The sequence below is a fragment of the Strix aluco genome, chromosome 4 (genome assembly GCF_031877795.1).
Source record: "Strix aluco isolate bStrAlu1 chromosome 4, bStrAlu1.hap1, whole genome shotgun sequence".
NCBI lineage: Eukaryota > Metazoa > Chordata > Aves > Strigiformes > Strigidae > Strix > Strix aluco.
The window spans coordinates 26,244,405-26,263,892 of record NC_133934.1 but is presented as its reverse complement, the minus strand read 5'-3'; the positions used below and the strand labels follow the sequence as shown (position 1 = coordinate 26,263,892).

Genomic DNA, 19,488 nt, shown 5'->3' with positions numbered 1-19,488 from the left:
ACCCTCTATTTGCAGGTAGGCATCCACCTGAATACCTCTGCCCCCATAGCCCCTGAGAGGGCAGGCTGGTCACTTCTTGAGGAGTTGTACTCAAAGATTCTTTTGTCCTGAATGATGTTCAGGGTAGCACAGCACTGCTTCAGGGCTCGTCTTAACAGGGAGGGTGAGTAGAGGCTTCAGAAAATTGGGATGCTTTTCAGAAACTTGCACACAGCTGTAATAGTAGTGCCTCTCTATGGGACCTGTCCTCATCAGTTTGCAGTAGACAGATGAGCCATTTAACTCTTGTGTGAAGCATTGCTCCTGTTAGGAATGTGCAAGGCTGGCCAGTGTTGCTGAGGCTTCCAGTGGCTTTTTACGTGCTGTCCTAAGGAGACAGGAACTAGGTGCTATACCCCTATTCCTACCCCATTTCTCCTGCAGGCTTAGTCAAAGTCTGGATCATGACTTCTGTCTTAATCATAAAGACAATAAAGAATGGCAAGTTCATTATAGTGGCATCACCCTAACTACCCTCTCTTGGGAAAGGGGGAGTGGCAGATCCTTTCTGAAGAGCAACAAAGGCTAAAACTGGTACTGGCAATTTCCTTTGCTTTCTTGGAGAGTCAGCTTATTTCGTTTTTTGGTGGCTGCATTCTTTTAGTGGGACAGTGGGATTGTGGGATGAATGAGTGAACAGCTGGTGGAACATGCCTCCAGGATACCACAGTACTTATCTTGCATATATGCAAGAGAACCTTACCACAGGCCACAAGAGCGAGCTTCGGAAGCTTTTGCAGCGCTGAATCATAAGCCATCATCTTCAGAGTACAGTTGCCAGGGAAATAAGAATTGGAGATGACTTGCGTTCCTGCTCTGAAGGCTTGAGCAGTGCATGTAAGACATGGGTTTTAATGCTACTGAGTCTTTGTCTATGGGATCTTACAGCATGTCATTCTTGATGAGAATTGTGTAATATGAGTAATGGACTCCTGTGCTCTGAGATTCTTTCTTATGGGGTTCTTAATAAAATACAATCCCACAGTAACACTGCTTTTCACTGCAAAAATGTGAATACAACAGCTGAAGCAAATCCAGCTTTAATACAAGCCTATGAATAGTACGATACAGACTGCATAAATTAAATCTTACCCAAGATGTGCACAGACTAATTGTAAATGTCAGGCAAGATGCAGTGTTTTTCTTCTGTGTATGTGTGTTCAACCCTTTGTGCAGCTAAAACTAGTCTTCCAGGCATATGATAACCAAAAATATTGCAAGTGAATAGAACAAACACATTTTTGAGCAAGACTAGTAGGAGCAGTTAGTGGTGAGATTTTGTACTGGCCAAGAAGTTTACATTTCTATCACTTGAGGTGGTTCTGTTCATCTAGAATTTATAGTAGTGCCGTAATCTTGCTCAACAGCTGAAGTTTGAAACAAATTGTAAAACAATGCAGGAAAGCATAACGGGTTATCTGATTGATTTAGGAATACTGGAGTCAGTTTTCATTACTTGCTTTTTCTATTCCAAGCTGAGAATTTCTATTGCAAGTTAAACATCTGCGATAAGTTGCCACATGTTGTAGTAAAGAAGCATAAATACTTCCTAAATGAAGGGGATACCAATATTCATTATTGATCAAGTAGGGTAAAAATTTAAAATTATTCTTAACAGTCTGGCTTTGTTGATTTAACTTAGACTTGAAATCACTGGAAGATGCAGCAGTTGTCTAGTCAGCTGCATAACATTTAATTATGCTTCATACCATGTAGTAGATTGATGTAATGATGCTAAAAAAGACTATTCATTCTTTTAAGCGTCTGTGTCAACTTGAAATCATATTCCCAAAACTCAGTTTGATGTTTTCCTGATTGCAAGGAAGATTAATGTTTCTTAAAATACTTTATGGCTGCTTTGTGAAACAAACTGACAGAATGAAGTGATTGACATACAAAAAGAAAATGTCACTAAACATGAAGCTTCATTGGAAACAAAATTGAGATAGTCATAAAACCTGTGCTGAATTTATAACCAGGAGTTCTGTGAGAGTCTGGTGTTTTAACATACAGTTATGGAAAAACTGCATGGGCAAGAAGGAAGGAAGATGGTTGTAAAAGCAGGATTTCTTAACTAGGAAAAGAACTTTAGGACTTGTCCTCAAATACTCTTAAAAACAAAACACCCCTCCAACCTATGAAGTCAAAATGTGACTGCTTTCCTTAGAAACCACAGCAAAACATGCAGTTAGAAAGTATCTTACATAGCATCAGAAACTTGGTACCAGCTGGCAGACAGTTGTGTAAAAGCATGAAATCATCTTCTGAACCACCCAGCAGCAATTCATAAGGTAATTCTAACATGAAATAACATTGGACACTGCTTCCAGAAGTATTCTTTCTCTCACTGTAAAGAAGTCGTGGATAATTACTGTGCAATGTCCTCTTGTTCCAGGTGGATAATAGCTGTATGGCTCAGAATTCCTTTCTCCATATTTCTGGTGTTGATATGCTGAAAGAGCAGTAACTTGCCAAAAGCTACCCTAATGTTCTGCTAAATCTGCTCTGTAGGCAAGTCAAAACCATTATTTATAGTGGGACTGCTAATAAAGGCTGGCAGCTGTTAAATGTGCAGGTATCCTGGAGGTAAGGTTGCACCCCTCCCTGCCTGCTGCTGTGGAGGGAGCATTGAATTTCCTTACCAGAGTTGATAACCTTCAACTGCTCTGGTATTCAGTGTACTTCAGCTGAAGCAGGGTGTTTTTAGCTCAAAGTATGCCTGGTATTTCCAAGACTAGCTGTCAGACTTTGTTTAAACTTAAAAGTTATTATTGATATTTTTTTAATAGAAAAAAGGAAGAATCCTTGCCTTTCTCTCTGCTTTTACAAAGTACAGCTATTAAGACTTCTGTTTCTCTGTTCTTCCCTTGTGTTCGTCATGGATTGGGTTTCTCTTCCCCTAATTTACACTTCCACTTACACCGTTTAATTAGTACATTCCTTCTAGCTTAAGGCTATTTGTCTTCACAATGCTTTAATATTGCTATACTTCATTTTGTAAAGTGTCAATTGTGCATCACTGGCCTCAGTGGTATAATCTGACTTTTGTTGTTCATGACAATATCAAGTTTCTCTTACATATTAACTTGCTAATTAACTCTCTTCCTTCTAACATCTAGCTGAGTTGGGGGTGCAGTGGAGGTCCACTCTCCTTCCTATAGACTACAGTAGTTTTAGAAAAGTACTAAAGCCAGCCATAGGATTAACCTGTATGATGAGAGTGTGGGACCAGACAGTAAATTCCTGGCATGTTTCCCAAATAACTTTGTGAAGATACAGCTGAAGCCAGTTAAAAATGGTATCTAATGACCATAGCAGACAACTGAGAATTATTAGGGAGAGATGCACTCTGAATTATCGTGACTGCAAAGAGAAGTTACAGCTGCTAGTATACCATAAGCCATGTTGTTATTTCTACTTGAGCTTACTATGGTACGTAATGGATTTCATATTTCATCCATGATGCAGTTCACTTCCCTGTATTCAGATTTACAGCCAGACCAGGTCTCAAGGGGGCAGGTAACCAGACCAATCAAACACAACCACCACACCCTTGGATTGGGATTTTAACTTTCCTTTAATAAGACCATATATACCTCTGGAGTAGAAGCATAGCACAGAACAGCAGCAGTTCTGCACACCCAGTACTGAAGAAGCACCTGTGCAACTCAGTGGGGTTTGTTAGTCATATACCCAAAGCAGGGGTGGCTCTATTTATGCTGTTACATTAACTCTGACTTTCCAAATATTTAAATTATATGGTATCTACACAAGGTTAATTGTCTTGCCACAAAAGGTTCTTGTTTTCTTCAGTTAGATACCTTGTGTTTACCAAGGCTTACACTTTGAGACATCAAGCACCTGAAAAGCATTAGTTATCAGAATGGTACAGCTCATTTCCTTAAGATGCAGGCAAGCGATACTATCTCTTGGAGGAGTATTAGTGATACTTTCTCTGGTGTGGCTCAAGATATCCCTAATCTGGTCCTCTGTCATGTACACAATCTTTCTTTAGAACTCCTCTAGTTCCAAGAGCCCCTGCAAGCTTGTGTACCGTAACAGTAAGATACACCAAAATATCAGTAACTTTCAAATTACTCTTAGCATCTTCACAAGTATTAACTGCAGCAATACTGATGGTAGTATCAAATCTCTTTACTTAAATCTGTTTTGATTTTTTTTTTTTTTTAGCTTACATTTCTTCCAACTCAGTTCCATTACTCTTTCAAAATCAGTTCTATCTTCTGACTTTTTGCTGAACAGCAGAAGTACTATGTAGTTGTAGCCTTGCCAGGAGGGATGAGGTAAAATAATATGAAGTGTTTTGGTGAGAGAAAAGTGTTCTGGAAAGATAGTAAGTTTATTCATACATCAACCATCTGGCCTTCTGCATTTCTGGAACTGAGTATAATTACGTGCTGAAAAAAGGATCCTTAAAACTGGCTGCTTTAAATAGGTTCACTCTTATCTTCAGATAGCTTTTGTCTTTCTTTTTTCTACTAAGTTCTTCAAGAAGAATTCACCTAATGAAAAGGCAAAAAAGCACCAAAATAATGTGTAGGTATTCCAATGAAAGAAAGCAATACACATTCTTATTTAATGCAAGTGTTCTATAATGTAATTGTTCTTACCAGTATTTTATAGTAATTCAATTCTGTAACAACAGCACTTCCAACACATACAGCAGAGATGTAAAAAAACCCCAAAACCCATAACCTGAACAACAACCCTACACCCCCAAAATCCTAATTTTCCTCATGTCCAATTTTATGAAATAGCTCTGGTTCTTCGTGATTTCCAACAGGCAAAGGTAAATTGATTTAATTAAAAATTAATTCCTATTTCATAAAGTATCAGCAACTTAAGAGTGAAACCTGCTATAAATCTCATTTGAGCTGGCATCAGAACAGTCTAGGCACGGTGCCCCAGATGAGTCTTCTCTACTCTCTCCTTAGGAAAAAGCAGCAACATGCTCCATTAGTATCAGTTGCTACTTAATACCTAGTGCTTTGCCAGAAAAAGCACTGCCGTGTGTCTAATTATTTCTAAGGCACTGTAAATAAATTCTGCCCAAGGCAATAGAATTACATCACAAAGGGCCCCATTAAACCCTGAAGCATCTAAGAGACAGAATGTAAAGGAAAACTTGCACATTGGGTACCCTTTATCCTGCCTCACCCATTGAGCATAGTACAAACTAGGTTTGGCAAAAAATTAGCTTAAGCAGCACAGCACTTGTACAAATATCAATTACTGTCATATTGATGCATTTAGATGACCTACTAAGATAGTAAGTGTAAATAATTAAAGAAAAATAAGATTTCTGTATGAGGTGTCCTTGAGCTAAGGTGAGCTTTGTTGCATATTACTTCACTTTTTTGACTTTACATAATAAAACATTATGTGCAAAGAATCTAATGCTTTTCAGTAATTTACCTGCTTTATAGGAGGAGCGCACTAAGGGCCCACTAGCGGTGTAATGGAATCCAAGGTCATTTCCTACTTTTTCCCAGTACTTAAATTTTTCGGGAGTTATATACTCCTCAACCTGAGTGAAAAGAATTCATTTTTGGGTATAAATGCAAAGGAAATGGCTATACTTAGCATGTAGTGACATGAAACACAGTTATATTGCAAGTTCAAAATTTTACACTCCAAAACTTTCAGCAGACAAGTCACAAAATGAATTTTCTCTGCTTTCTACTGAAAGTGCATTTTATTTGCTTTTCATATTTAGCTGAAAAGTTTAGAATTCAATTTCTAGTTGTTGCTTTATCATTTTCTTCACTCTGTTTTTGAATGGTCCTTTTTTCCCAAGTTAGGAAAAAAAATACAATAGTCCTACAAATCTCTTCACTAACAGTTACTTCAGTGAAATACAGTAACAGAAGAGACTCAAGCTCTGGACAATTACAGAAGGAGAACATGGTAGTTTCCCAGCAGAAGTGGCACCATTAAGGGAGAGCCTATGAGATAGTGAAGGGGAGCTGGCTTGAGACGTTATGTTTGAGATATATACTGAAACTCTTGTTTTCCAGAACCATGCCTCAGCTTCAGCTGTCTCCCCAGCTAATAGTAGAAAGTAGCAATGGGAAGTCTGCAGAAGATGGAAGGGATTAGATGGCTGACGTCAATTTTAGTGAGGAGCCCATAACAGATGAAGATCAGGTTAAACAAGGAAGGAAATTTTTCCCAACATCCACAGTTAAGGATGCATATCAAGCCTCAACTTAGAAAGAGGAAACTTGACTGTGCAAGGTACAGACCATAACATTGCTGGTGAATTAAAGGCATTTTTACCTTCAGGTGACGTTTTGTTGGTTGCATGTACTGTCCTAGGGTCAAACAATCTACATCTGCTTCCCGCAATACTGTAAAAACAAAATTCCCTGTTAGCAGCAGAAGGATCACAAGGGACTGTCAGCAACTGGAAAACACCCTCCTTCCAAGTGTGAACAAAGGTCACTCCGCAGCACCCTCCAGGGGTTACCTTCTGCTCTCCAGCAAAGGGAACTTGCAGCCTCCGTGAGCAGTAGCCACTCACCTCATTCTGAGCTCCATGCTGCAGCAAGACCTGAGTGATCTAGTTTAAAGCAAGAGACAATACCACTGCGCTGCACTCACTGCAGTCACGTGTCTCGCTGCAGAGATGACATGCTCTTGTCTTTTTTCTCTTACTGCTTTTTATTGTGTCTTTAGGTCAGAGTCTTCATTTGACAAAAAAAGGGATGCAGGCACATACACTTGGTAGTTCTCCACTGTTTCAAGAGACTTCATGCCAAAAAGATGCGGACAGTTCTAGAGAGCTATACATCAGGGAAAACTGCCAACATCTTTTGCCAGTTCTACACTTAGGAGGTATGTTAGCTCTGATGTCTGCAGAATCTCATAAACTTTGCTCGAATTTGAGTATATACTAGGATCAATATACAGCAAATGAGTTCAGGTAGTCTACTTACAGAGGGAAATGCAGACACCTGATAGCTAACCTGAAGAATTATGTTCACTGCAGCTAGTGGGATATTCTGAGAAGAGGGATGGCTGAGGAATCAGATTTTGCATTAACATCTCCATATATTTTCTGGCTACTTGGGCTGGTTGCCCCACATTAAATAGGAAAAAAATATGGTGTTTTGACCACAGCATTATACTCAATGTTACCCTAGAATCTCTGTTTAGACTGAGACAGTTCCGTGAAGAAACTCATTCAATATCAGCACATTTACATGTTCTTTTAACTCGTACCCAGAGGATGGAAGGGGAACAAAATTAAGAGTAATTGAATGAATGTGGTGAGTAACAGTTTGTCTCCAAATACATCCATGACAGTGGCCTGAAAACGTGACACCAAATCTGAAATTCCATATTCTTGTGGCAGGAAATGCTAGGTAGGAAGAATGGGAAAATCAGGAACTGTAATTTTATGGTCCTGATTGTGGGATAGCTGCAGAAAAACTAGACTGTATCACTGCATTCTAAATATGGGTTGTTGTACACAAAATAAAGTACCAGGTAGACATTCTTTCAGGATATGGGAGAAATGCTATAGGATTTATGAATTTCTTCTTGCAAGCACATTGCATTCACTGTGAAATTTTCTCCTCTTAAAAGTACATTTACATGAAAACATAAGAACATGCTACAGCTCCAAGAATAGTAACTGGTTTTGAATCTAAGTAAAATGAAATAAATTATTTTAAACAATCAGGTTTGCTGTTTCTAAAAAGGAATGCGCAATAGGGCAACTATGTTGCAAGTCCATTATTTAAGTATTGCAAAGATAAGAATGTGAAAATAGTCACACAAAGATACTTATAATTTCCACTGAAATCAACATGAGCTGGATCTACCTGTCAAACTGAATCTGAAAGCCATATGAAGGCAAAATATTTCAGAGGTTTAATCTTTTTTAACCAAACTTTTTTTTTTTCCATAAAGCTTAGAAAACGTTTCCTGCACCAGCAAACTGACTTGCATGTTGAGGCAAAGATGCTTACAACTGTTTTCCAACACAGTAAAACTCATACCTGTGAATTTTGGTATATATTTCAACACCAACTTACATTTCATTGTGGAATATACTTGTTCATCTGTCTCGCCTAGCCCCAACATAATGGAGGTTTTAGAAATGACGCCGGGCTGGACCTCTTTAGCGTGCTTCAGCACACGTATGGATTGTTCAAAGTTGGCTCGAGGATCACGGACCTTCCTTTTCGTATTTCCAGCACAAGGGGAAAAACGCATTAAAGGGTGCACAGAAGTTAAGAGATGCCAAGAAAGGTGCGTTCTGGTAGTTTCCACAAGGTGAAAATGGCAACTGGGAGGTTTTAGCCGTGCAGTTCCACACCGGCTGAACCCCCCCCGCAGCATCGCAAGCGATGGGATGCGCTCCCGTTCGGGTCCCAGAGCGGGGCTCCCCGCCCGCGCGGCGCCGGCTGCGCCCACCCTTGCCCCGGTGGCCCCCGCCCGGCCGCACCCCCACGGCATGAGGCGGGGCCGCCCCGGGGGCCGGGGCGCGGCGCGGGCGCCCTCTGCCGGCGGGCGGCGGGCACGGCGGCGGCGGCGCGCGCGAGGCATGCTGGGAGCGGGGCCGGTCCGCCGCGCACCCCGCGCCATTTCGCCCTGCGGCCTGTCCCGCCCGGCCCGGCCCGGCCCCGCCCGGGCGCGGCGGAGAGCTTCCGTGAGGGTCTCAATGAAGGGCGCCGGCTACCCCTTCCACACAGACCCTCCTACAAAACCCCTCGTCTGTTCATACTTTCTGCCATTTCTACATACTGGTATTACTTACCTCTGTAATTCCGGCACCGTCTCCACGTTGTGGGCATACACATCCAGTCCCGACAACGCTACTTTCTCCACAGCTTTAAAGTCCCCTCGAAAATCGGGAGTTAGGCATTCTACCAGGATTTTTGAATTCCTTAAAAGGAGAGGCAAAATAAACACATCTAGGGGATCTCTTGCTAAAAAACTCAATATAGCAAAAACCCAAACATAACTAAATAAATGATGGTCTGATAAGCAAAGTAAAGTTAATTTGGGATACAATTCTAAACTAACAGATTTCTGCAAATACTGGTATGACAATTCAAACAAAACATAATGTGTTTAATCCCTGATTTTACTGATGTGAGCTGAAATAGAATGAAAGTGAAATCAATATAAAAGCAGTTCCAACAGTCTTAATCACATTCACTGTTTGTACGTGATTTTTCATGTGTCTTTGTTGCAGGTTAACAACATGAGCTTAACATCATAGCTCCAAAATACAGAAGAGATACAATCCTACCTACTGGGATAAGAACATTATTGCCCTGGGATCTAATCTTGGTGTCCAGGAGCCAGATTTCAGCTCAGAAAGGCAGGTTAGGGAAACTGCAAAAACCTTTCAAGTCCCAAGATAAAGACTTAAATGATGTTATACAAATTAAATCTGCAGGTAGACACATATGCTACCAAATGGCATGCAAGGCACTGATGTCGAATGAAGAAGGCACAGAAGGCATGGAAAGCCGAAGGTACAATCGCAGACTTAGAAACAGTCATTGTGGGAAAACACAAAGAAATCTGATCACTGCTGAAAGAGAAACCCAACTTCTTCTGTCATGTGGTGGCACTTATCTAAATCCACTGTGTTTAAGCCCCAAGCTTCAAGAATGAATGTACCTCAAAAGTATGTACTCATTTCCTGGTAGACCAGCTGCCTGTTCAAAGAAATAATCCAGTGCTTAGCTTTAAATAAGCCTGGGCTAAATTGGAAATGCATCCAAATTCAAAATACTTTGAGGCCATTATATGAGAAAGATAAAAACAAGAAAAAAAAGAAAAAAAAAAAAAAAAAAGGGACACAGATAGGCTAAAGGCAGACTTTTGTATTTGTACAGCCCCTGGAATAATCCAGCTAAAAGTAGTTTTGACCTATATGCAGTACCACATTCTAAAGTTATAATAATAATAGTAGTAACACATCAATAATATACCTTTCTTTCAGATGCGAGACTGTCTTTGCAAAGTGTTCTGCTCCACCGTCAGGCATATCTAGAAGCATTTCAATTATTCAGTTAACCTTTCTGTTCAAGAAATGTATTTACTTATTAGCAAAGCTACAAAAACCCTACAGATTCAAATTTAAATGCAAAATAATAAGCAGTCAAACCCCAGTCTTATCTTACCGCTTATGCCAAAGGTTTACAACAGATATTCTACCAAGCCTTGTTCTGCACAAAGTCTAACTGTGATTGTCTAGGGCAGGCTTCAAAAGTTTACTCCGAATTTACCTGTCTCTAGGTTCACTGTCAGCCTGAGCACAAAATGGCTTTACCTATTTATGTTTTTGGTCTGAGAAACAGTTCTACAAAAATTGAAATATATATATTATTGCTCTTTTATTGTAAGCCACTTCAAAGCTACTGGACTTTCTATCATACTGAACAGTCTTTACAATGGTCTTCCCCACCTATGTGGTTTCACCATAAAGGAGCTACTACAACCTTAGAAAAAGGCAACTTTGAGTTTTGTTACATATAATATATTCCAGGTTTAGTTTTTGGAAGGAAGCTCTGTAACGGTATTGTATATGAAGTTGGGGCGGGGATGGGTTTTTTGCTAATCAGGTAATAGAACGTGCTGTATATGTATGTATTTTGCAAAAAAAGAGTTATAAAATATTTAGTATTGTAATATTCTTGATGTTTAATAACAGCGTAACTGCCATTATATTTTACGAGACACAGAGAAATACTAAGGATATGTAGAAACTTTCAAAGGTTTCAGCACTGTCAACTCTTTTAAAATAGCAATCCTCAACAATTGTGCTGAGTGATAGATGTTTATCGAGGTCTGTGTTTACCCCATATAACGCATATGAGAGCTCAGACTGGAAGAGATGAGAGACAACATACTAACCGTCTCTGTCCACAGACGTCAATACAACATAATCCAAGCCCCACTCAGCTATAGCCTTTGCTGTGTTGTAAGGCTCCTTGGGATCCAGTGGAGGTGGATTTTTTGCTGTCTTTACTGAACAAAATCTGCAACCTCTAGTGCATGTGTCACCCATCAGCTGAAATAAGAAAGACATTCCTACCTTTACAGTGTACACATCACTATTGCTCAGCTGAGACACAGCTGCATAAGCGAGATCAGATAAATCCCAGTACTAAGTAAAAAAACTAGGACAGTGCTTTACTCTACATTTGTTGTAATAAACCCACTCCACTACAGTAGAGGTGCAACAATTCAAACAGCTCTAACATTAACAGAATACTAAGAAATGGTTAATGGCTTACCATAATAGTAGCTGTAGCTGTAGCATATTCACCACCTCCCCAGCATTCTCCAATGTTGGGACAACGTGCTTCTTCACATACCTAAAGGTAAAAGACAGTAATGTACCTATTATTACTGTGATCTATTATTACTGAAAATTATTGTTATATTATTGATCAATTTCAATAGTAGCCTACAAAAAAAATTCCTTCCCTGATAAATGAGGGGATTAACAGTTACATATTGTTCTCTAAGCAATCAGTAGAATAGATAGGAAGAAAAGAATTATTTCCTGACATCCATTATCGTTCTTTTCCTCTACTTCACAACTCCAAAAACTCCTCAACCATGTAACTGCCTTATTAATTAGCACATATTGTCACTGACACTTTAAACTGAAAAACTGATAAAATGTTCACAAAGCTTGTGATGCATCAAAGCATGATCTTACTCTGAAAAAAAATGAAAAAAGCTCTCCATGCATACTCACCTCTTTTTACCATCTGGAAGGTATATTTAATGAAACAGATATATTTCTACAATTTCTTTTCATGCAAAACATGTATGTAACTCTGAAATTGTGTGTGTTTCCATTAAAAACAGTCACACATAGCATCTTCTGATCTGTTTGGTGATGCAAATAGTAAACCCTAGTATTTAAAAATCACAGCAGGAAAAACATGAAATACTCCATTGGATTTGACTTCATTCTTTATGGGTAAAATTCACTGCTGGCAAAAAGATCAGCATTGGGCTTGGTTTCAGTGCTGAAGATCATGCAAGACATGATTTCTACCTGTCCTCCACAAAGACGTAATTCTGTATCTGTAAAAAAATGCTGTATTTCTACAGGAAAACCTGGTTGGTACTAGATTTACCGTATGAAGATTTAAACTTCTCAAGGTATTCTTTAGTTTATTGTAGTTCTTTCCCATGGGAATCTTTGTTTTCAGCCATGGAGGAAGTCGCAGCCTGAATAACATCAAGCAAACATAAACATTAATAGATTATTTGCATGGTAAGCTTTCATTAATTTCATAGATCCACTTTAATTTGTTACAGATCCCAACTAGGAAAGGTTCCTTGAAAACTGACGCAACTCAGCAACCAATATTAAAATCATTCATGGTCATAATGGACTTCTCTCTTCCATGTTTATCATCATCCCAACATGCAAGAGTAGGTGTTTGTTGTCATTAGAAGCTTTAAAACTGTTAACTGTACTGGCGGGATTTAATAATGTCACATTGGAGACTGCAACAATTAATGGCAGTATATGCTCCACAGCTATCGCAAAGCCTGATCAGATTTATAACTGGAAATACGGTGGTTTTAAGCATTTTTAATTTCGTCTCCCTTTTTTGTTTTACTCTATCGATAATATTTTTTCAACACCAAAGTAGGGTACACTCACCTACTGATGTATATTTGTAATTTAATACAGGCTATGCCAGAAGCAGTCAAGTGAGAAAATCCCACCAGGTCTTCATGTTTTGTTATGCATTTGAAGTTAATAATGTGTTTGTTCTTTCTTGAAAACTTACGAAATTTGCAAACCAGTACGACAGGATTTAATAAAAATATATCATACACATTTTGTAGTTAGTACTAAACATACAAGATTGTGTGTGGAAACAACTACAGTTGTTTAAAATCACAAGTACCTTTCTCCTTTCTGACGCTTTAAATTGCCTTTATACTCTGCCCACGTGCTCTTGTCTGACAAATCTCCAGATACAAAGTCTTGTAAGGCTGGTCCATTTTGCAGAAACTCTTTTTTTTCCTCTGGCAAAGAACCTGATGTTCTGTACTGGTTACACAGGTGGCTCCCAGACACCTAAAAGAAGCAACACTGTAATTTATTGAATTCTAAATGTGCTAGCATTATATACTAAATAACTGCTCGTCCTTTTGGTGGTTAAGGTACATTTTGTGTAAGCATTTTCCCAATTGCCTTTAAGTTAAACATATAATTATCTTTTCCATTTTAAGTCACACAAAACAGACATAAAGCATGATCTCTTCTGAAATATCTTAATATCAAAAGAAGTTATATAGTTTTTGGATATAAGTTACATTGTATGGATTAATTGGCGATGTCGGGGCTGAAACCCAAGCCGCTGAGGTGATTAACTGTAGGCTGCCAAGTCAGTAACCCACGGACGTTATTTCGGTGCAGAAGCAGTACAAGTCGGGCTCTCAGAAGCGGAGTTTGAAGTGGGTGGGATCCGTGGGTCCCTTTGCTGAGAGTGAGTGAGCGTGTCTGTGTGAGCGTGTCTGTGTGTGTGAGCGTGTGTGAGCGTGTGTTTGTGTGCAGGGGCACGGCAGCTCCCCGGCTGCCTCACGTCCCAGCCTCCCCGCGGCGGCGCTGGGACAGCCCTTCCCAGGGCTCTGCCCGCGGGCACCCATCGCTCTCAGGCCCCACTCCCCAGCCGGGCGGCCCGCAGCCACACACGACCTCAGATATCGGCATCGTCTTCTGCCGCCACGACGTGCCGCCTCCCCTCACCAAGGCAGCGTCCCGAGGTCTCCTTTCTGCCGGGCCGCAACGCCCACCCCTGTCCGCTCGGCAGCCCGCCCTCCGGCACCCCCCTGCGGCGCAGACTCACCTGCCCCTGCGGCCTCAGCAGCAGCCGCCGGGCGGCCGTGGCGGCGGCGGCCCCGCAGCGGCGGCCCCCCGACAGCAGCGACATGGCGGCCCCCGCGGAGCAGCCTGGCCCGCTCAGCCGGCCGGCCCGAACGATCCTCTCAGCACTCCGCCGCGTCGCCTGGTCGCGTCACTTGGCTCACACGCATCGGGCCTCGGCTACTCTTGCCTCTTGGACGGCTGCCTCAGCGTGATGACGTTAACTGACCGGGAGCAGCTACAAGTACGTGATGACGTCAGTCGCTGTCTCTTTCCGCTCTGCCTGCCGCGAGGTGAGGTGGGGACCGGCGGCGGCATCCGGGCCCATCGGCCGCGGGCAGCCCTCCGAGCGCTCCGCCCGGGCGCCGGCAGCCTCCCGGGGCGCCGCCGGGCCCAGCCGCCGCGCCCTGACCCGGGCCCTGCGGGAGGGGAGCCCCCGGGGTGACGCCTTCCCCCTGTCCCCCCACCCCGGCGGCTCTAGGCCCGGGCTGGGCCCCGTGGTGGAGCTGAGCGCCGAGGCCGCCGCTTTTCGCCGCTCCTCGGGCCTGGGCGGCACGTATCGGTGTTGGAAGCGGAGCCCGGCGTCGTGGCGGCCCGGAGGTGGCAGAGGGGGTGGGGGCACCGGGTCGGCGCTCCGTAGTTGAGTGTTTGGGGGTACGTGCCGGGGAGGAGCGGAAAGGGCGCGGGAGAAGGGCCTTGCCTTGGGGTCTGCAGCTTCTTTCCGTTGTCCTTTGCAGAATGAAGACCATTCTCAGCAACCAGACCGTTGACATCCCCGAGCAAGGTACGTCTGCGTGTGCGTTTGAAAGGCGTTCTGTGGTGCTGACCCCGCAGCCGGTAACGAGCGTTTGCCTTTGATTTCCAGTCAGTGTTTCACTGAAGGGCCGGACAGTCATTGTAAAGGGCCCCAGAGGAACCTTGCGGAGGGATTTTAACCACATCAACGTGGAGCTGTCCCTCCTGGGAAAGAAACATAAGAAGGTGAGTGCTGCAGAGCTTGTTTCTCTACCCAGAGAGGGAGGGGAGGGGAGCTTCGCAGTTAGCTTTAAAACTTCTTGCTAGTGTAAGAGATTGAAGCAAAAGTTTAGGCCGCGGATAAGTTATTTAATTATTTGCTTGTTTCTGTGTTTTCTGAAAGGGACTGGTCTCATGGAACCTTGGGACCTACTTGGGAACTGTGGAGCTCTTGAGGTTCTGTGATATGTTGGATTGAATTTGTTGATTGATTTTCTTCCGTAGTTACAGTCAGATAGTTACTGGGAAGGGGCTTGATGGTTATATGCTCTGGTTTATAAACGGGGTAGTTTTAGCTAGATAAAACTAAATCTCTACATTCAGCTTCCAGAATTAGTGAGTTACATCAGGAGAGCAGATGTTTCCTTTGTAAATGCATAATATTTTTGTACTTTCTTAAAAGCTGAAAAAAAAAAGGCAACAGTGGCTGATTTCAGCTACTTTTTCCACAATCATCTAGTGTTTTGTTAAAACACTGGACCGACCCCCACACAGTGTTTCATTAAAAAGTTGATAGGTAATACCTGGGAGACTGATTTTGGAACATTTGATAAAACACCTTTCGGTTTAACATGTCAGAGTATCTATTCCAGCTTTTTTGAAGATTTGTTAGTAACAAGACATGAAGAAGAAATTATTTCTCATACATCTGGGCGTTAGGGCTTAAAAGACTTGAGCTATTTTATTGTTTCTTTGAAGGACTACTACCTTCGTGCTTTTGTCAGGAGGGCTTCTAAGTAGTTTACCTGAATTTCTGACTCTTAGTTTGTCACAAAAATGTGTAATTTCTGTCTTCAAAGTGTAGCTGAAAGCTTTGTGAATTCTATTTATTTTTTTAACACAGCTACGTGTTGACAAGTGGTGGGGTAACAGAAAGGAGCTGGCAACAGTTCGCACAATTTGCAGCCATGTACAGAACATGATAAAGGGTGTTACGCTGGTGAGTTTTATTTTGAAGTAGGATAACTCATGTCATTTTTGTTACTAACAACAAGCAGCCTATTACTTTAGCGAGACCTTTTCTAAGCATCGAGATGTAGCTTTCTCTTTTTTTTTTCTTGCATGTGCTGTCAAACAAGTTCTGCAAGTGGAAGAAAGCATGAACTATAAACTCTGCCTGTCTCTTGGGCTCAGTGGCTTGCTCTTGTTAAGAAACTGTTTTCAATATATTTTGGTTTTAGATATCTTCAGTAAGCTTTATGCATTGGTTTTACCTTTTGGATGTATTCTGCTTTCAATGTCTGATGTGCTTTATCCTAGGGATTTCGTTACAAGATGAGGTCAGTGTACGCTCACTTCCCGATCAATGTAGTTATACAGGATAATGGCTCACTTGTGGAAATCCGAAACTTCTTGGGAGAGAAGTACATTCGCAGAGTGCGTATGAGGCCAGGTGAGCATCTCTGGAGGTGTACTTTACTATTTCTAACTAGGGTTTCTAAACTGTTTTCTTCGGGTATTGCCACTAATAACAGGAGATGGTGAATGGTTGTTGAAGCAGCATTTGCCTGTCTGTGTAATCTTACGATACTTTTGCCACTGTTTAGATATATTATTAATAATGCTTTTGTAATTTATTTTTGGAAATAAGGGCTAGCTAATAACTAGTTTAGAGCTAGTTACTGGAATACAAGTTCCAAGCGGCCCAGTGTTTACTTTCATCATTGTGAAATCTTGACAGTGTTCATAGTTGGTAAACTCTGGGTGCTTAATTTTAGATTTGTATTTCTGTTTTAAACGTTGTACATGAACTAGTTTCACACCACATCATATTTTTGGTCTTTGAAGTGCTGTTGTATTTTGAATTTCCTGATTGAGTAGGAGCATGTAAGATAAATGTTAAAATTATCATCTTACTTGTTGGTTTTACATCTTGCATACTTGGGGTTTTAGCAGAATGTATAACAGAGTAGGCATTTGATGGAGCTTGTTAACCTTCCAAAAGGAGGAGGCAAAACATATCATAAACATGGTTACCTTAAGACTGTAGGGAAGACTTTCCATATTCATTTTTTTAATAGTTCCTCTTCTGGTGAAGGTATGGGTAAGGATATTTAGTGTGACTGATCATGTTTTGGCATGGCTTTAGATGAAAGCATCGGACTTGTCCAAAAACAGTGGTAGATACAGCTCGGAGTTACTTACGATGGCTTTGATTTACTATGAATATTAAGGGTGGGTTTGATTATTGTATTTGATTTTTTTAAGTTGGCATTTACTTCAATGATAGTAAAGTGCTGGCTTAAAAGCTAACATCTATTGACTAAATAGATCAAACTATGAAAACTTAATGGTGTTATTGTAAATGAAAGTTTCCTGTTACTCTTGAATGTCTGCATGTTTACTCCTTGTGAGTATTCACAGTGTAGCTAGTATAAACCTGGTGCTTGACATGTCAGGGGGCAGGGTTTTTTTAATGACTTGATTGGGATTACTCCAGTATTGTCTTAATGAACATAAGAATGTGGAAAATGGCACCACCTAGCTGAGGAAGCCGTGCTGGCAAAACCTCTGGCTCGTACACAGTGTTGGTGATTAATGCTGTAACGTAGTAACATTTAAGCGGGAAGGAATATCACTTAGTTGCTGTCAATTCAGAGTATGACTTGCACTAATCTTTGAGTTTTGAAACTGTGGGAGGGATGACAATCCTGGAAGGCATTTGAGGGACTCTTTAAGTCATAGAAGCTAATTATTGCCTAGAATACTACTTTTTAGATCTGTAAATTGGGACAGGACATCAGTACTGTTTCTTTAGTATGCTTAATGTCTTTGCCAATGATGTAGATTGTGCATTTTCCTTTCTGTAGGTGTCTCCTGTGCAGTATCTCAAGCCCAGAAAGATGAGCTGATCCTTGAAGGGAATGACATTGAGTTGGTCTCCAATTCAGGTTTGTGGAAGTAGATGTGTGGGAACATACAATGATGGGCTACTTTTATCTGAAGATGTCAGCTTAGCAAACTGTCTTTTTTCTCAAACTCTGATGTAAGTGGCAGTTTAGGATTTTTTTCCTCTAATCACTGTAATTGTTTTTTGTAGTTTCTTATGCTTTTCCTAAACTTAGAGATGTTTTTACAAGTCCACAGAAGCTTTTTTCTGAGTCAGTATTGATGGTCCTTTTTGGCACCGAATTTTTCAGCTTTTCAGTTGTACAAGTGTGCACTAATAAATTATCACTGCCCTGAGTTGCCAAGACAGGCTCAGTGAAATGCATTCTGTTTTCATGAGAGCTGACAGGATTTCAAGTTGATAATTCCTTGCTCCAGATGACAGTTTCGCTTGTTAGTTGAAATACTGGAGAGTGAACAAAGGCTATGAGTTGGCTTGGACCTCTTGCTTTGTGCTAATGGTCTTGCTTTGTTTGCAGCTGCCTTGATCCAGCAAGCCACTACAGTCAAGAACAAGGATATCAGGAAATTCTTGGATGGTATCTATGTCTCCGAGAAAGGAACAGTACAGCAGGCAGATGAGTAAAACTCTTAATAGGTTGGTATCATCTTAACACAGATCGTACATCTTCAGTGTAGAGATGGTTAATCAATCTGGGAACTTGACAAGGTTTATCTGCTGTGACAAGGCTGTGGTTAAGCAGGTTCCCAACAGGGATGCAGTTGTGCCTGTAAAAGGTGTCATAAGAGGTATCCTAAAACTTGAATTTTGCTAGGTCTCTTGACAGCAACTTTCCATCTCTCATCAACTTGGTGTTATGCTGCTGTATGGAGAAACACTGAACTCTAAAGTGCTGTATTCTGCTCTCTGCATGCTACTTATGATGGTGGCTCAGAATTTAAAAGCTACTGATGTAGTGAGACAGACTGGTTTACAGCTGTTGACAAAGACTTTCTTGGACTAATGTTCCTTCTGTTTGGACACTGACTTCACTAAAAGGAGTGGTCAGCACGTAATTTATCTATAAAGGTTTTCTGTCTAGTTTGTGTGTAAATGCTTGTAAACAAAGTTCAGTTTAACAAGGACGACTATTTACGTTGTGTATGTACATTTGTTACTGAAGTTGAGTACAATGATTTTGGGATATTATCACCAGCCAGGTACCAGATACTTGCAAGCTACTGAAAAAATTATTTTTAGTGCTGTTCAGAGTTCCTTGAGAGACAGAACAACTTGTTACCTGCTTGTTAAACAGTTGTGAGCTGCTGTATTTGAAGGCATCTTTAAGTAATCTAACCTGAATAAAATGAGGCAAATTCTTTGAGCTATTAATGTCTATTTTGCATTAAAATTATGTCATATTTCTGTAAACTTTTAATTTCACATTTGCAGTGCTAAAACCTTTCTAAAAGCTCTTAACTTTTTATTTACAGTTGTCTGGATCCTGAAACAAACCACCATGAGACATATTAGCAAGTACCATCCTGAAGAATCTGATACTAAACCTGAACACCATGAGAGGTTAAATAAAATAAAACTTATTTCATATCTTGGCCTCTTTTTTTAAGAACTAAAGGGTGATTGTGTGAACATGTTCAAGACCTTTGGCTTTTGGAGAAGCAGATTGTCACAGGGTAATGCAAGATAGTATTAG

The 19,488-nt window shown here is 41.0% G+C and overlaps 2 protein-coding genes across 3 annotated transcripts; one reads left to right on the top strand and one right to left on the bottom strand.

Moving 5' to 3' along the window:
- Positions 1 to 3,597: 3,597 nt before the first annotated feature.
- On the bottom strand, positions 3,598 to 14,062 carry LIAS (lipoic acid synthetase). Its single transcript, XM_074822363.1, has 11 exons — positions 13,914 to 14,062; positions 12,969 to 13,141; positions 12,183 to 12,276; positions 11,325 to 11,405; positions 10,942 to 11,098; positions 10,017 to 10,074; positions 8,828 to 8,956; positions 8,103 to 8,248; positions 6,340 to 6,410; positions 5,476 to 5,587; positions 3,598 to 4,562 (listed from the first exon to the last, which is right to left on the bottom strand). The coding sequence occupies exons 1-11, from the start codon at positions 13,995 to 13,997 to the stop codon at positions 4,510 to 4,512; spliced, it is 1,158 nt and encodes a 385-aa protein (XP_074678464.1). The 5' UTR covers positions 13,998 to 14,062; the 3' UTR covers positions 3,598 to 4,509.
- A 106-nt stretch (positions 14,063 to 14,168) lies between these two features.
- On the top strand, positions 14,169 to 19,380 carry RPL9 (ribosomal protein L9). 2 transcript variants are annotated; one of them, XM_074822365.1, is made up of 8 exons: positions 14,169 to 14,223; positions 14,668 to 14,714; positions 14,796 to 14,911; positions 15,789 to 15,884; positions 16,205 to 16,337; positions 17,755 to 17,835; positions 18,313 to 18,431; positions 19,268 to 19,380. In XM_074822365.1, the coding sequence occupies exons 2-7, from the start codon at positions 14,669 to 14,671 to the stop codon at positions 18,417 to 18,419; spliced, it is 579 nt and encodes a 192-aa protein (XP_074678466.1). In that variant the 5' UTR covers positions 14,169 to 14,223; position 14,668; the 3' UTR covers positions 18,420 to 18,431; positions 19,268 to 19,380. The 2 variants fall into 2 exon arrangements, with proteins under 2 accessions (XP_074678466.1, XP_074678467.1); XM_074822366.1 differs by lacking the exon at positions 14,169 to 14,223 and adding an exon at positions 14,439 to 14,584.
- The last annotated feature ends 108 nt before the right edge of the window (positions 19,381 to 19,488 follow it).

What these genes read in the sequence shown, in the direction of transcription:
- RPL9 (XM_074822365.1), top strand. Translation starts at nt 14,669, where the DNA reads ATGAAGACCATTCTCAGCAACCAGACCGTTGACATCCCCGAGCAAG. An exon ending in CGTTGACATCCCCGAGCAAG is followed by an intron (nt 14,715 to 14,795) that starts GTACGTCTGCGT and finishes TTTGATTTCCAG; the next exon opens with TCAGTGTTTCACTGAAGGGC. An exon ending in CAGAGTGCGTATGAGGCCAG is followed by an intron (nt 16,338 to 17,754) that starts GTGAGCATCTCT and finishes TCCTTTCTGTAG; the next exon opens with GTGTCTCCTGTGCAGTATCT.
- LIAS (XM_074822363.1), bottom strand. Translation starts at nt 13,997, where the DNA reads ATGTCGCTGCTGTCGGGGGGCCGCCGCTGCGGGGCCGCCGCCGCCACG. An exon ending in CAGCTACAGCTACTATTATG is followed by an intron (nt 11,099 to 11,324) that starts GTAAGCCATTAA and finishes TTCTTATTTCAG; the next exon opens with CTGATGGGTGACACATGCAC. An exon ending in AGTATATTCCACAATGAAAT is followed by an intron (nt 6,411 to 8,102) that starts GTAAGTTGGTGT and finishes TTGTTTTTACAG; the next exon opens with TATTGCGGGAAGCAGATGTA.